The following is a 16,011-nucleotide window of genomic DNA, read 5'->3' on the forward strand; positions in this document are numbered from 1 at the left end:
TTTACATTTAAAAATTATTAAAAACCACTACACTGGAAAGCTTGATATTTAAAAATACCCATTGCCAAATATTTCCACAAAGCAAAGAATTCTTATCTGGAAGACAAGTAATTTTCATTTTTTTTGTATATTGGATGCATTTAAACATGGTATATAAATATTTACTATGTATTCTTTTATTAATACAAAAGATTAGTTCTTAGCACTAGCATTTCTTACATTGCAGTGTAGTTGGTAGTTTTGATATGAAATCAAATAGCATATATTTTTACTAAAAAATAATAATCCAGTGATGTTCATGTTGAGGGGAAAACCAACATGCTCCTGAAGAACTATGCTCACTAATATGTTGAGGGAATAGAAGATACTGGTTAAAAAATGTTCTCCTTACCTTTGGTTGAACTACCCTCCTCTATGGAGGAGCCATGGAAATCTGCCCCTAGTGTGAAATTTGAAGGATTTCTATTTCCACTAAGCCCATCCTATTCTACTGCATCTCCAAGAGAAGTGTATGTAATAACACTTAGCTGTGGTGTTGGTCTTAGTTACTAGGCCAAAAGTGGAATGGAGAAAAGCAGGAAAGAAGGATGGATACCTGCAGTGGGCTAAAACATTGAGCTAGACACTTCACATACATCTCATTTTATCTTTACACCATCCTTATGAGCTTAGGTGTTCTCAGTGCCATTTTACAAAGAAGGAAACTGATGCTCAGATAATTTACATTATTTGTTCAAGGCTACACAATAATTTAGTAGCAGATATGGAATTTAAACCCAGAATTATCTGACTCAAAATTAGTACATTTATAGAATGATGTTTATAGTAGGAGTGGAGGGGGGGAACACCTCATATGCCAGTTTCTAAAGCTTTCTGGTTGATTAAATAACGTGATTCTACATATACTGGCTGCTTATTTTTAGGTAATAATAAAGCTTTTAGGACAATTTACATATTTGATGAATAAAACAATTAGAAAAGTGAATAATTTAAATATAATATATTCTAAAGAAAGATTACAAATAATTTTTGAATTGCCTTTTGTTTTGGATGTTTGTACTAGTGATTTCTTCCATTAAAAAGGATAACTGAGGAATTTATGATAAATTACAGCAAAGATTGATAAGATGTGACTTAGGGAACTAGACTGTCTCCAAAATACTAGTTACTCAGAGTCATTAGGAGCTCATAAGAAGGACTTCACATTAGGACATACTCACATTTTTATCTCACTGCTTCCCCAACTATATGTGCTGGGCCATTGAGGGGCCTTGATATAAAATTTATTATGTTGTGTGAGAAAAATTTTGGAAGCTTGTTCTATAAAATGAAACAAAATGCATAGTGTGGGCCTAAGATGTATTCATTTTGACATCCAAACACTATGCTAGAAGTTTCAGAAGAAACTTCTGAAATGTCTAACTTAAGGACATTTTTTTTTGACTGGGGATTTTGGAAGGTGAATCAGTAGTGTATGACATCTGTGTGTTCCAGATGTATTGCGAATGAATTACAGTGTTCTCTAGTTTCCTTATTTCTATCATTTCTACCTCTTTTTTGGCAAAAATGTAGCATCTTTTTTTTTATTTGTTTGCTTTTCCCCCTTCTTTTGAGGTTATATCAGAGGCTTACTTTGGAATATGAAGCTGCTGTTACTCATGAGACTGTCAAAGTATTCAATTAGTGACAGGTGTTTAGAGTAATATTGTCTAGCATACATGATTTCTACAACTTAAGTCTGAAGTTTCTTTCACCAAAGTCACTCTTGCCACCCATCTTTAATTCCATAAACTTTTGTTTAATTTATTTTGTACCAAGTACTAAGTTAGGTGCCAGAACATACCCATAAGTCAGAGTTCCTATGCTAGAAGTACTCACTGTCCACAAGAAAAGAAAGATGACCTTACCTCTTCGTGCCTACTGAAATGAAATTTAAAAGTAACAACATTTTAACAAACAACACATTTTAAAAGTAACTTAAACCTTAATTAAACAAAACCCCAACTGACTGTAAACTGTGGGTGACAATGTTTTTGAACACTCAATTTTTGTGAAAAATCACACAAAAAGGACATCATCTACGTTTAAATAAAATGTCAGCTATAATTGTAAATCATTTGCTTTTATGGAATTATTTCAAACAATTAGTAATGACCAGACAGTTCTCTATGACATCTGTTTCTAGCCAAAGTTTCTATTTTATAGCTTTTCTATTCAGAATTTGTAAGCAGTCTTTTCTGGGGGCCATTTTTCTGATTTTAAATAGTCTTAGTAATTTGAGATACTATATAGTCTAACCAAAATACACATGGATGTCTGATTTGTGATATTTAAATCTGTTTTGTTTGTTTTTCATTTCAGGAAGCAGAAGCTCAGGCAAAGCAGCAAGAATGAACCTTAAACATTCTGCCTTAAGCATCCTGAAAAAGGAGTCTCCTTTGCTTTTATAAATTAGCAAAATTATCTTGGCTTCAACAGAAATAGGCTTAATGTTGAAATAATAGATTAGTTGTTGTTTTCAAATGCAAACAATCAAAATGAATACATAATTACAATGTGAACATTATGATGAGCTTTGGAGATGAACATACAATTTTAAGTAGATGTCATGGAATAGTATTGTTGTCTGCCAAGGCATTTTATGTATTTCAATAATTTTAAAAAGCAAACACTTGTTCCCTTTTTTGGTATTATTTACTGCAGCTTAAGTATATCCATAGTTCTCCATTGAGAAATTTTAAAAGGAGAGAGAAAGAAAGAATCTCTTATTCCCAGATTGCCTCATTTAATATGTACCTTTTTGATGTGACATTATTATGATTAAAAAGTAGCTGCAGGTAATGTTTATGATATGTCAGACAATTTCCTATGGTAATTATAACATTGCCATTCTTCTGTAGTTGAAACTTCTATGTACTGAACCACAGGTTTTCTAGAATTATAAACATAGCCTTTCATTGCATATTTCAGTGATTAGAAAATGATCTGATCTGATCCAGTCAACACTGGTGACCTCCCACAAAAAAAAATAATGTATTCAGTTGACAAGTTTCTTGCTTAAGTACACAGCTATGATGCAATCATATTACTAAGTTGCTTGCCCCAGTGAAATATGCATATGTATGTTATGGAAGTGGGATGGCAAATAAGTTTAAAATGGCCTCTTTTGCAAGGAACTCAGATTTTTAATTAACTATTTTTAAATACACTGGAACTCATTTTTTCCCTTTCAAAACAACTTGTGATCACAAATGTCACTGTCTCTCAGACGTTTGACCTTTTTGTTTTAGCTTAGGCATATACTGTATGAGTACATTAATCTAAGCAGAGAGAATCATTTCTATGCCTCCATTCCACTGAATAGAATTAGTATCAGATAAAAGGATCAATTTAAAAATGTTAATTTTCAAAACTTACAAGAAGACAAGAAACATTATGACCTAAATCATCCAGGAGACATATATATTGTACTTTAGTTCCACATTATTTTATTGCTAAAAGCAAACACCTTTAAATTACTTTATCATATCATCTGATGCAAGTCTGTGCTCTTTGCCAAAATCAGTATATAATGAAGACATGGCTTTGTTTACGGAGATTCAAACTTGATGCAATACTTTAAAATAAACTTACTACTTTGAGAAACATAATTTATATGTTTACAGAGTTTCTAAATAGTGTAATAATAACTTTAGATTAATAATATAGTTTTTAGAGGGTGGGGAAGGAGAAAAGTGAAAATAACAAAAAGAAAACAATTTGAATGAAATTTCTAAATTTCCTCCTTAGAGCTCTGAATTTTGCATACACACTGGAGTCAAACAAATAATTATTCCATTGTTTTGTGTACAAAAATATGCTGTGGAGAACTCTCGAGTAAACAGGGTGTTTTGTAATAGATTCTGGAAAATGCTAAAAAAAATTTCATCAATATTTTCTCCTGAGCTTTATTAAATGCTGATGATCCTACTTGTAGTATTTTATGTAGGCATTTTTACTTTTATTTTAGTATCAAATAAGTTAACACTCTCAAAAAACAGACATTCTTTTAAAATAGATGGCATTTCTAGATGTTTATATCTACTTAACTACAATGTACAATTAACATATATATATATATATTTAAAGTAAAAGGTTGTATTAAGTCTTTCCAAATTGATTTTTTTTTGTCAGCTGAGCACTAGATGTCTGGTAGACCTAAGAAAAGCAAGTGAAATTCTGAATATTAGGGAAATGCCTTCAAGGCCATGCTGAGGCCCCTTTTATGAAAGACCAAAAATTGTCCCACTATTCTATAAACCCACAAAACACCAAGAGATAGTAAGAAGCTGCAATAACTAACCTAGTGAAAGTAATACACAAACCTGAAAGCAAAGCAGAGAGAAGGTGGGGTTTGGTTCTCTGTGATATTCCATGAGCAACAGAGCCCCTTGTTTTCCTAGATTGCTCTTGATTCAACTTTCTGATGTTGGGAGTGTGTACCACTCATTTTCTGAGATACTCATTTCCAAAAGTCTTCACCTCCACTGGTGTGCTGGTCTGCTCTGTTACCTCCAAATTCTAACCAGCACCCTAAGCCAGACTAGAGACATGGTTCCCCAATATAAAAACTCTCTTCATTTCCAGATACAAGGAACAAGAAATTTTAGAAACAGTTTCATCATCATCATCAACATTATTATTATTATTATTATTATTATTATTATTATTATTATTATTATTATTTAGGGTACAATATGTAATTGTCTACTTTTATGTATGAAATTAAACCTATATAAACACATATGTGTATATAAATATTCACACATCACCATCTACTATGACTCTTGGGGTAGGGTTAGGGAGTTACACAGGATTGCAAAATTCTCTCTTCTCTACTAATAGGTTTTCCAGAAATGCATATAAGGGAAGAGGGCTTAGGAAGCAGTGAGATTTCCTAACTTCCTCCTGACAGGCAGGAAACCCAGGGATGAGTGGAATTTCTTGTACCATGTGGCTACTCTAGCTTATGTGGGAAATGCTTGCACTTCCTAGTGACCCATTCATGCATGGGTCTAATGCATGACCTAATGGTGATCAGGCAAAGTGTGTCTGGGGACAGGGAGCAGGCACCTGTTACTTATTACTCTGCTAGACAGCCTTTTAAGTTAAGATCATCTTTTGCACAAGATGACAGACCACTAAATGTTTCTCCCATCCCATCTCTGTCACCAGTACTGGAAGAAGAGTTTTTCAGTTCCTTTCTTATGATATCCATAGCCTTTATGTTTCATTTTTGTTTAACCATTATATGAAATATGAAGGGGATTCCTCTGGACAAAAAAAAATCTAAAAAACCTGAAATTGAGGGATCTTGTATCCAAGGGGATAATTTTATTACCCTAAGGGAGAGAACTGAACAAATATAGAGGGGTTATATATGCATATTAACCTTATTTACCATTTTGCTTCTCTTTATTCCTTCCTCTGCAAGTAAGTTATCATCTAGTGTCATTTCTTATTCCAATATAGTTGTGTGCCCTGAGGATAACTTTCAGAAGCTTTCAAAATAATTTTCTTCACTCAAATTGCTATTTTGATGGGGGAAGTTTTGCCATGCTCCTTACTCCACCATTACAAAAGCATAGCATGATTGTCTTTCATAATAAAATATATCTTCCTCCACAAATTAAAAAAAATAACATTATTTTTCTTTGGCCCTAACCTGCTTGCAAGGGGTACATGGAAATACAGTATGACTTCAGTCCTTCCAACCTATCATACTGTGGGATTATGGGAAAAATAGGTTTCCTGCAAGTTTTATCAAAATGACACAGCCTTCAAAGTAGATGATCTTCCTAGGTTTATTATTAAAATATCCATACTGTAGGAATAGAGAAAAGGCCTCAATTTCAGAAATTGGTCAAGTCGTTTGACTGACTGTGATTCTTAAAGACCTAGAGTTACCAGTTTATATTGCTACTGGGTAATTAATTTTCATTACTACTGGATTAATATAGGGGAAGAGGCAGAGAGATAGTAGTGGTACCTGTTTTACAACTTTATTTCCATTTCCCCACCTTTATGTAAAGCAAAAGTGGCTCCAGAGCATGTAGAGCACCTTTTCCTTCTTCATTTCTTTTTCTTCACATGAATCCTAATTATTTGGATTGTTACTGGGCATGGTGAAGGCAATGCACTTACTCTGGGCACTCTGCTACATCATCTGCCTACATAACTTTACTTAATCTTCACAACAGCCATGATACGTAGGTGTAATGCTTAAATTTGTGTGTCAGTTTGTCTAGGTTATAATGCCCAGATATTTGATCAAACACCAGTCCAGATATTGCTGTGAAAGTATCTTTGAGATGTGATTAACATTTAAGTCAATAGACTTTGAGTAAGTCAGATTATCCTCCGTAATGTGGGTAAATCTTACCCAATCAGTTTAAGGTCTTAATAGAAAAAGATCTAGGCCCCCTGAGAAAGAAGGAATTGTGTTTAAGGTCTTAATAGAAAAAGATCTAGGCCCCCTGAGAAAGAAGGAATTGTGCCTCCCCACTGCCTTTATGACTCATGACTGCAACCTCAACTATTGCTGGAATTTCCAGTCTGCTGGCCTGCTTTGCAAATTTCAAACTTTCAGACTTACCAGCACCCCACCCTCAAACCACACAAATCAGTTCCTTAAAATGTATGCATGTGAGACAGGAGGTAAGGGGGCAAGGCATAACCATTAAAAGAATGGCACAGCAATTAAGGATAGGACATAACTAAGGTTAGAACCAACTAAGCCCAAGATGGTAGAAGATTCAACTTCCAGGAGATCTTGAGCCTCATTATACACTCATTCTAATACGTTAGCATGCTAAATGACACACCCACAGGTGCCATGATAGTTTCAATGCTGGCCATAAAAGGCCAAAAAGTGGATGTTGGCCCAATTCCTGGAAATCCATGCCCATTCCCCAAAATAACTGGAGTAGTCCTCTCACTTTTTAGTGTATGAAATTACTGAGCCCATAAAAATGAAACACTTATTTTCTGAGAGGATCTCCTGCCCTGGGGGCCACTCTCCCTTCTGAGATATACCCACATTCTTCCTATAGAATTTATATCTCCTAGGGCAGCTCTCACTTTCTGAGATGACACCATGCCCTGAGGCCACCCCTCTTGCCTTCTGAGATGGCTGCACTCTGTCTGTGGAGTGTGTATCTCTCTGAATAAATCTATTTTCACTCTACTTTGGCTCACTCTTGAATTCTTTCCTGCGTGAGGCCAAGGACCCTCATTTGGTGAGGTGCATCCCAGGAACTCTCTGAAGACTTGGGACGTGACAATCTTCTCTTGCCACATTTTATTGCAACACATATATGTGTGTGTGTGTGTGTGTGTGTATATATTCCTATTGTTTCTCTGGAGCACTCTAAATTATACAATAGGTATTACTGTCTCCATAGTTTTGATGGAAAAACTGAAGTTATGTAACTTGCCTGGGTCACATAGCTGGGAAATGGCAGTTACCTAAGTCCTAGTAACTCTACAGTCTGTGTTTTTTTTTCCCCCTCTCATTTCATCACCCTGAAAGTTAGTATGAAAGGAAACCTCCTTTTCTGCCCCTCTCTACTTCTAGGCTCCGTATATAAAATAAATATATTTCTGAAAAGTTGACTATAAAGTCATATTCTGAGGCTTGAGCACTTTAAAAAATTTTACTTATATTTAAAAATTAGATCTTGGTCCTACTGAATGTTGCTGTTGCTATGACAGCAGAAAGTCTGCACTGTGAAATGGAATTTTGAGGCAAATATAGGCAAGAAATTTAGAAAATAAAGAAGAGGAAGTACAGATTTTACTTCAATTATTTAGCTTGTCCAACTTAAATCTGGTTCTTCACTCACAAAGTGTTTTGATGCTTGTGCTGACTTTATCAGCTCAGTAAGGGGAAAAAGTCAAATGAGGTATTGGATTGACAGCTTCTGGCCTGGCTTCAGTTGATTAAGTCAGTCAAAACAATCAAACAGTTTTGTTCATGTAGATGGAGCTTTGGAGAAATTATGGATAATTCCATTTCTTTTCACTTTCCTTCACAATAAATAGAGGAAATATATGCAAATCATATTTGATTTTTAACTATTTCTAAGTATTAGTAAAATATTAAGTGAAAGGGTCAGGGAATACTGTGTATATGAAATTTATAATAACTAGCTTGAAGTGAAAGTGGAAGAAAACACAAATTAAGCACCTGGTTTAGTGAGTGACACCTCAGCAAGTAGTACATAGGTTTACATAGCTGATGGCAAATAGCCTTTCCAATTCCATTCTACATTTGTTGTTTCCTAAAATGTATTTGATATGCTCTGAGGAAATAAAAAAGGAAAAAGGCATTCTTGATCATCAAAGAACTTTGTCTTAAAAATCTTACTCTATATTCTATAATGTCTACATTTTAAAGTGCTACTATGAGTAACAATTGTAATTAATCATTCATTCAACCCATATTTTTAATCACGTACTACATAGCAGAAAAATTTTAGTGATGAGAATACTACCACGAACAAGGCATTATCTCTACTTTTAAGAAACTAATAGTTTAGTGTGCGAAAAAGTACAAATTACTACACATTTCTAATACAGAAATATAAGTAAATGGTGCTAAGAAAGGACTTAGGAGAGATACTTCATTATGTGTTGGCGGATGTAGGAGGTGAACAGGCATGCTTTCCTATAAGAAATGAGTTATAAACTAAGACATATAGTCTATGTAGGAGTTAGCTAGGTTACGAAGCAAGGGGAGTGCAGCAGCATGACCCTAGGCCTGGTTGGAGGAGACATTATGGAGCACTAAAGAAAGTACAAGGACTTCAGTATGGCTAAGGTAGAGATTGTGCATGGTCAGCACACTATTATTAATTGCAGGGGTGCCTGTGATCAGTTAAAAAGCTAGATAAGTAGACAAGACTTTAATGTATTCACATTTTTCTTTGAAATGTTCCTTACTGCCATTACTTGACAGTCTGCTTTTGTAATGAGTGTACTTTATGTTTTTTTTACCTTTAAAATTAATTGATAGACTATTTTTTAGACCAGTTTTAAGTTTAAAGAAAAATTAAGCAGAAAGCAGAGGGTTCCCATATACTCCTCTCCATTTCCTAGTTTCCAGTATTATTAACATCTTGAATTAGTAGCATATATTTGTTATGATTGATAAGCTAATATTAATAAGTTATTATTAACTAAAGTTTATAGTTTACATTAGGTTTCACTCTTTGTGTTTTGCCGTTCTATTGATTTTGACAAATGCATAATGTCACGTATCCATCATTGTAGAATCATAATGTTACATTACATTACAGTAACATACAGTTTCACTACCCTAAAAGTCCCCTGTATTCCACGTATTCATCCCTTCCTCCCTGCCCCATTCACGTCATTTGATTGTCAATCTGCTCAGAAATTTATTGCATTTTATCATTTATTCCTGTGCTTTACATTTTACTTGATGGGCTTTTTACTTGTTATTTTTTTATGTTACATTGTTACATTGTTTAGGATTGGAAAATATTTCAAGAGATCATCTAGCCTGGGGATGTCAAATAAATTGCCCCAAATCTTTCCCTACCCATTCCTTTGTTCATGGAAGATATTGTTAAAGAATAACAGTTCTCTTTCCTATTGAGCCTTGGAGTCCTTCTAAACACATTACTTTAGAAAGGCAATAACTATAACCAGATTTAGCACAAGAGTTAGAAATTATTTGCTACTTTAGTCTAGACCAACCTCATTTCACCAAAAAGGAAACTAAAATCCAGAAAAATCAATTGATTTACCCTAAGACAGAAACCTGCTGACTTACAAAACAAGAATATGTCAAGAGCCTGGGGCTTCTTACTCAATTCAGTGATGTTTCTACTATGCCTCTTTTAGGGTTACTTTGAAAGATAAGCTAGTGAAGTAACAAAAAATCATTATAAAGTGCACACGTGAAGTTTTTTTTCAAAAACATGTATTTCCGTTTCCAATATTGATCACTTCTGGCTAAGAAGTAATCACTACTTAGTGCTTTTTACTTTTTTTTTTATTGAGGTATAGTCATTTTACAATGTTGCGTCAAACTTAGTGCTTTTAAATTTGATGGGTGCGACTCTTTCTTCAAGGAAAATATGATGTAAGTGCCTGGTATAGAAGATGTGTAAGTGGTTTTTCTGATTGAAATAGATGTGTGTGTCTGTGTGTATTTGGAGGACTGTGAGTCTGGCTAGCTCTATTCTCTCCCCTGCTCCCTGCCAAACATTAAAAATCCTAGAGATCCCATAAAGTTCTACCAAGAATAATTTGAAAGCCATTGCATTTGAGGAACAAGTATTTCTGCTGAAGGAATTATTAATTTTGTATATTCATACTTTAAAACATATTTTCACATCTTACAAATCATATACCTTTCTGTAACACAAAAGCTCATAGACTAATGTATCAATTATCTGACCCCAAATTATGCCAATAAACTAAATATATAGAACAGATTATTAGTAACATCTTTATCATGTACTGGATTTAATAAATAGACATCATATTGGCTAATTAAATCAGGTGAATGGAAACTATCTCTGTATAAGTAGGGTAAAATTATTGAAATGTACCTTGGTTACTTATGCTATGTTATATGCAGTGGGTCTACTTTTTTAAATTAACTTAAAATATATTCTAATCTCAATATTACATCTCTGTCATAGATGGGACTCAGAACAATCCAAATGTTCTTAAGCCAGTCACACACACTTGCACACACACACACACACACACAGTCTGAAAGAATGTATATTTTTAAAGAAGAATATAAAAGAGCCTTGCCTTTTGGTTTGGGTTATCTGTTTCAACCTAATAGAATAATGGCTTTCAAACTTAGTTGTTTATCATATCCAGTGAAAAACACATCCTAAATCATGATGCTAAACAGATGAATACACATCTATATGTGTATGCATCTCTATCTACACCTATCTTTCTATATACATATTTATATATATGTAATCAATTTCTCCACATACATTTATAATTGGAAAATAAATATTACAAAATAGTATTTTTTCCTTTCCTCATTTTCTCTAATGGAGGTAGGAAGAGACTACCAATCCCATTATATTCCTGAGCTTAACAAAAATGTTCTAAGGCATCAAATACATGGTCACTCAGAACTTTTCTTTTTATAATTATTTGATTAAGAATTCCAATGGTGATATTTTACATTTCTGTATTGACATGTAATGCCTTGGACTATCAATGTCCTCTTTACCATTTGGAATAGAGTCATTAATGCCTTTAAATCTAATAAGACTAAAGAAACAATTCAAGAAATTCCAGAACTAAAGCAGGAGAGAACTCACCCTTAAGATTCTGTTCCTATTGAACCACTCTACATGCCAAAATTCCTATCAGTCAGAGTTCTTCAGGGGACAGAACAGAAAAACAAATAGGAGATACATATATGTATACACACACACATACATCCTATATATGTAGGATATATATATATATATATATATACATACATACACATCCTATATATATATATGTAGGAATTATTTTATATGTGAATTATAACTATATATAAATTATTTTAAGGAAATTCACACAATAATGGTGACTGGAAAGTCTGAAATTTGTAGAGCAGGCAAAAAATTAAAACAAGCAGTTTTCCAATGAAGACATACAAATGGCCAATAAGCTCATGAACAAATGCTCAATATCACTAATTATCAGAGAAATGCAAATCAAAACTACAATGAGGCATCACCTCACACCAGTCAGAATGGCCATCATTCAAAAGTCCACAAATGACAAATGCTAGAGAGGCTGTGGAGAAAAGGGAACCCTCTTACACTGCTGGTGGGAATGCAGTTTGGTGCAGGCACTGTGGAAAACAGTATGGAGATTCCTCAAAAAACTAAAGATAGACTTACGGTATGATCCAGCAATCCCACTCCTGGGCATATATCCAGAGGGAACTCTAATTTGAAAAAATACATGCACCTCAATGTTCATAGCAGCACAATTTACAATAGTCAAGACATGGAAGCAACTGAAATGTCCATCAACAAATGACTGGATAAAGAATATGTGGTATATTTACACAATGGAATACTACTCAGCCATAAAAGATGATAAAATAATGCCATTTGCAGCAACATTGATGGACATAGATATTGTCATTCTAAGTGAAGTAAGCCAGAAAAAGAAAGAAAAAATACCATATAATATCACTCATATGTGGAATCTAAAAAAAAAGAAAAGAAAGAAAAAAGAGGGCAGTAATGTACTCATCTACAAAACAAGAACAGACTCACAGACATAGTAAACAATCTTATGGTTACTGGAGGAAAAAGGGTGGGAAGGGATAAATTTAAGAGTTTAAGATTTGCATATATAAATATATAAAAATAGGTAAAATCAAACTTCTTCTGTATAGCACAGGGAACTATATTCAATATCTTGTAATAACCTTTAATGAAAAAGAATATGAAAATGAATATATGTATGTATATGTATGACTGGGACATTGTGCTGTATACCACAAATTGACACATTGTAACTGACTATACTTCAAAAAAAGATGATTATAAATATACACAGAAAACAATGGCACTTCAAAATATATAAAGCAAATGTTGACCTGTAGGGAGATATTTCTATGATAAGAGCTAAAGATTTCAATGTTCCACTTTCAAAACAAATATAACATCTATACAGAAGGTCAATAAGGAAATAGGGCACTTGAATAACAATATAACTTAAGCCTAACAGACATATAAAGGACTCCACCTAACAGTAGCATAATGTGGTATCTCTGGAAATCAGACTTGCCCCCTTCCTCAGGATTTGCTGTTCTTGATCATTTAAAGCTACAGTCATCCATTGTTTTAGTGTGTTTTCTAATTTATTTTTGCAAATATTCTATTCACTTTAATATGTGATCACTGAAGCCTCTGTTTTGTTAGTTTCTGTTTTCTAGTGTTTTATTTCATTCTTCAGAAATGCTGGTAGCATGCAACCATGTTAATTTCATTGTGTAGCCACTTGCCTTTTCAAAATATCTGCATTACAGAATTTACAAAAGATCCTTGGGACTTGGGAGTGACTCTTGCCCTATTCCACTAGCTTTCTCATTTATAATATTAAGTTAGGGATATCCCTGTATCCATCCCGTGATGGTGTAAAGGAAACCCTCTTCTTCTTTTGACACCACACATGACACCAGTTATTTTATTCCCTTTTGTCTTAGTTTTGGGAAATTTCACATGGGGTCTAATATTAATTTCCTGTGACTTTCATTACAAATTATCACAAAAATGGGTGGCTTAAAATAACAGACATTTAATTTCTCACAATCCTGGGGGCAATAGGTTAGAAATCAAGGTGTTAGTAGTCTTCATTCCCTGTGAGGGCTCTAGGGGAGAATCCATTCTTTGCCTCTTTCAGCTTCTGTTGCTTCTGGACATTCCTTGGCATGTTGTCACATAACTCCAATTTCTGTCTCAGTGGTCATGGTGCTCTCTTTTCTTTCTATAATATCCCCTGCTTCACTCTAATAAAGAGGCATTACATTTAGGATTCACCTGGATAATATAAGAATGATCTTATCTCAAGATCCTTACATTTGCAAAGACCCTTTTTCCAAATAAGGTAACATTCCTAGGTTTCAAGAATTAAGATGTGGACATACCTTTTTAGGGGTCACCATTCAATCTATCACAGGGGATTTAGGGATGGAGGTAAGAAAAAAACCTTCTCAGTGGATGGCTGTCAGAGTGTTGAATCTGCAAAATCAGTAAACATTTTATAATACCCAAATTTATATTCCTGGGACAGCTTCAGTTAATGTTATTATGCTGGATGATAATTCTCCTCAGTTTTCTTAGTCTCTGCCTGAAAGCTGGAAGCATAAAATGTTAAAAGTGGGAAAATGTTAGCACATAATGGGCATTTTCTCTATTTTGGAGGACAAACTGATTTTAAACTGTGGATGATATGTTTATATCCCGCTACTCCATGATCACCAGGTTCACAAAAGTCACTCATCATTTATTTCCTGAATTTGAGGACTTCTGTATCTGCTAGCTCACATTCAGCCACCTTTGATCCTTTCTGAAAGTGGAGTGTGAAACTGAATACACAAACAGACAAATGCTAGTCTTTATATAAAAATAGAACTTTAACTCATAACCTGCAACAACTAACTCAGGAAGCCAAACACAATCTCTGCAGTAATCCATTCAGGAAGTCAAACAACCTCTGTAGCAATCAGTCCAAGACAGCCAGGGCATGATCGACAACTGACAGCTTCCCTAATTTTTGGCCCTGCTTACAAATTGGGACTAAGCATAGAAAATCAAACATGCTCCCCCAACAGATCAACATAAGACACCATGCTTCTTGTTAGCCTGCCTCCAGCTTCCCCATGCCAACAACCTCCAATCAGGGCATACCTAAAGCCTTCTTTTTTCCACTATAAAGCTTTCCCACTCCTTTGCCTGCCTTTCAGTCTTTGAAGAATAAAAGTGCTAGTGACTGGCTACTGGTTATAGCAATATCTGAATAACCTTTAATTGTTCACATTTGACTGCTCTTTGTTCATTCCCATAGAAGACATGGGAAAGTTTGGGATGCTCTTTCACTCACTGCAATGCAGATGTAAGCCTTTATGAGGCTGACCTCAGTCCCATTCTCTTAGATCCTCACTTAAAAGAAGTATTGACAATTGTGACTTTCAAGAGTGACTATAGTTCTAAACTGTTAGTAGTGCTGCGATAAAAGTAGCTACTGGGTACCATCTGGGTCATAAAGAAAAATGGTATTTCATTATATTAGGGAGGAGGAGGTCACAAAAGGCATCTTAGAGAAATTTTACTTGAAATAGCAGTAATTACTTGTCAAGCAGATGGCAGGACTATGTAGGCCTGCAAGTACGTACAAAAAGGCAAGATAATGCAAAGCTGAAACCTTTAGGAAACTACAAATAGGATAACTAGGGTTAATAGGGGAGAGTGTTGGATGTAACTAAAAGGTGGGAAAACAATAATCTACAGAGGTTTGTTTCAGAGAATGAGTATGGAGTTTAATTTTAACCTACAGATCAATACTTTTCAAGAATTAGTGTGTTATCTGAAGCTACTCATTTAAAATTCAAATATCTTTGCCCAGATTTAGAGGTATGGGGAAGTGTTCAGGAATCTGCATATTTATTAAGTTCTCCAGATGATTCTGAGGAATGTGGTTTTCGTACACCACACTGAGAAATGTTTGCTACAGGCAATATAAACTTGATTAGACTTAAGTTTTAGAAAGATCCCTCCAATTCTATTGTTCTCAACTTTAGGTGCACGTTAGAATCATTAAAGTTAGGATCCAAACATTGTGTTTTTTAAAGTTCCTCAGGTGATTCCAAAGTTCAGTCAAGTTTGAAAAGTCCTCATTTAGAATCAATGCAAAGGGCAGATATTAGATTAGTAAAAGTGGAAGTAGGGAGTTAAGACATTGCAATAGCACAGCAAGAGTGCTGAGGACAGGAACCAGGGCAATAGCTGGAGCACTGGAGAAGTAACTGAGGTATTAAGACTAGCTCGTCTAAGGTTTGTTGACTGATTACATACAGAGGTGAGGGAGTGGATGATATTTAAGAATGACCCTCAGGATTCTGAGTTGAGGTTTGAGTGGGTGGAGGTGCCATTCAGCAATATAGAAATCACAGGAGAAACAGATTTGGAGGAAGAGTGCCATTTTATAGCACAGGTAGAGACCAAGGGAGGAGTGACCTAAAATTATTGGTATTCTTTAGTATCGGTTCCTAGAGTTTAGTGTACCAAAAAAAATTACCTGAGGAATTTGTTTACAATACAAATTCTTATTCCCTCCCTCATTTCCAATTAGGAGAATTTGGAATGGAGTCCAGTGATCTTTTTCTTTTCTTTTTTTAAGCAGCCTTAGTACAGTATGTAGGCCTTTGTTAAAAGTACTGAGAAATATTTAAAAAAT

General features: G+C 34.5%; 1 protein-coding gene across 1 annotated transcript in view; it reads left to right on the forward strand.

Annotated features, from left to right (window-relative positions):
- The window catches only part of SH3BGRL (SH3 domain binding glutamate rich protein like), a 68,529-nt gene extending 64,879 nt beyond the window's left edge, over positions 1 to 3,650 (forward strand). Inside the window, exon 4 of the mRNA XM_015251918.3 lies at positions 2,362 to 3,650. Coding sequence (XP_015107404.1) covers positions 2,362 to 2,394 — 33 coding nt within the window. The 3' untranslated portion in view covers positions 2,395 to 3,650. The remainder of the gene's footprint in view (positions 1 to 2,361) is intronic.
- Positions 3,651 to 16,011: the final 12,361 nt, after the last annotated feature.

Source organism: Vicugna pacos, chromosome X (genome assembly GCF_048564905.1).
Source record: "Vicugna pacos chromosome X, VicPac4, whole genome shotgun sequence".
In the NCBI taxonomy this organism is placed as follows: Eukaryota; Metazoa; Chordata; class Mammalia; order Artiodactyla; family Camelidae; genus Vicugna; species Vicugna pacos.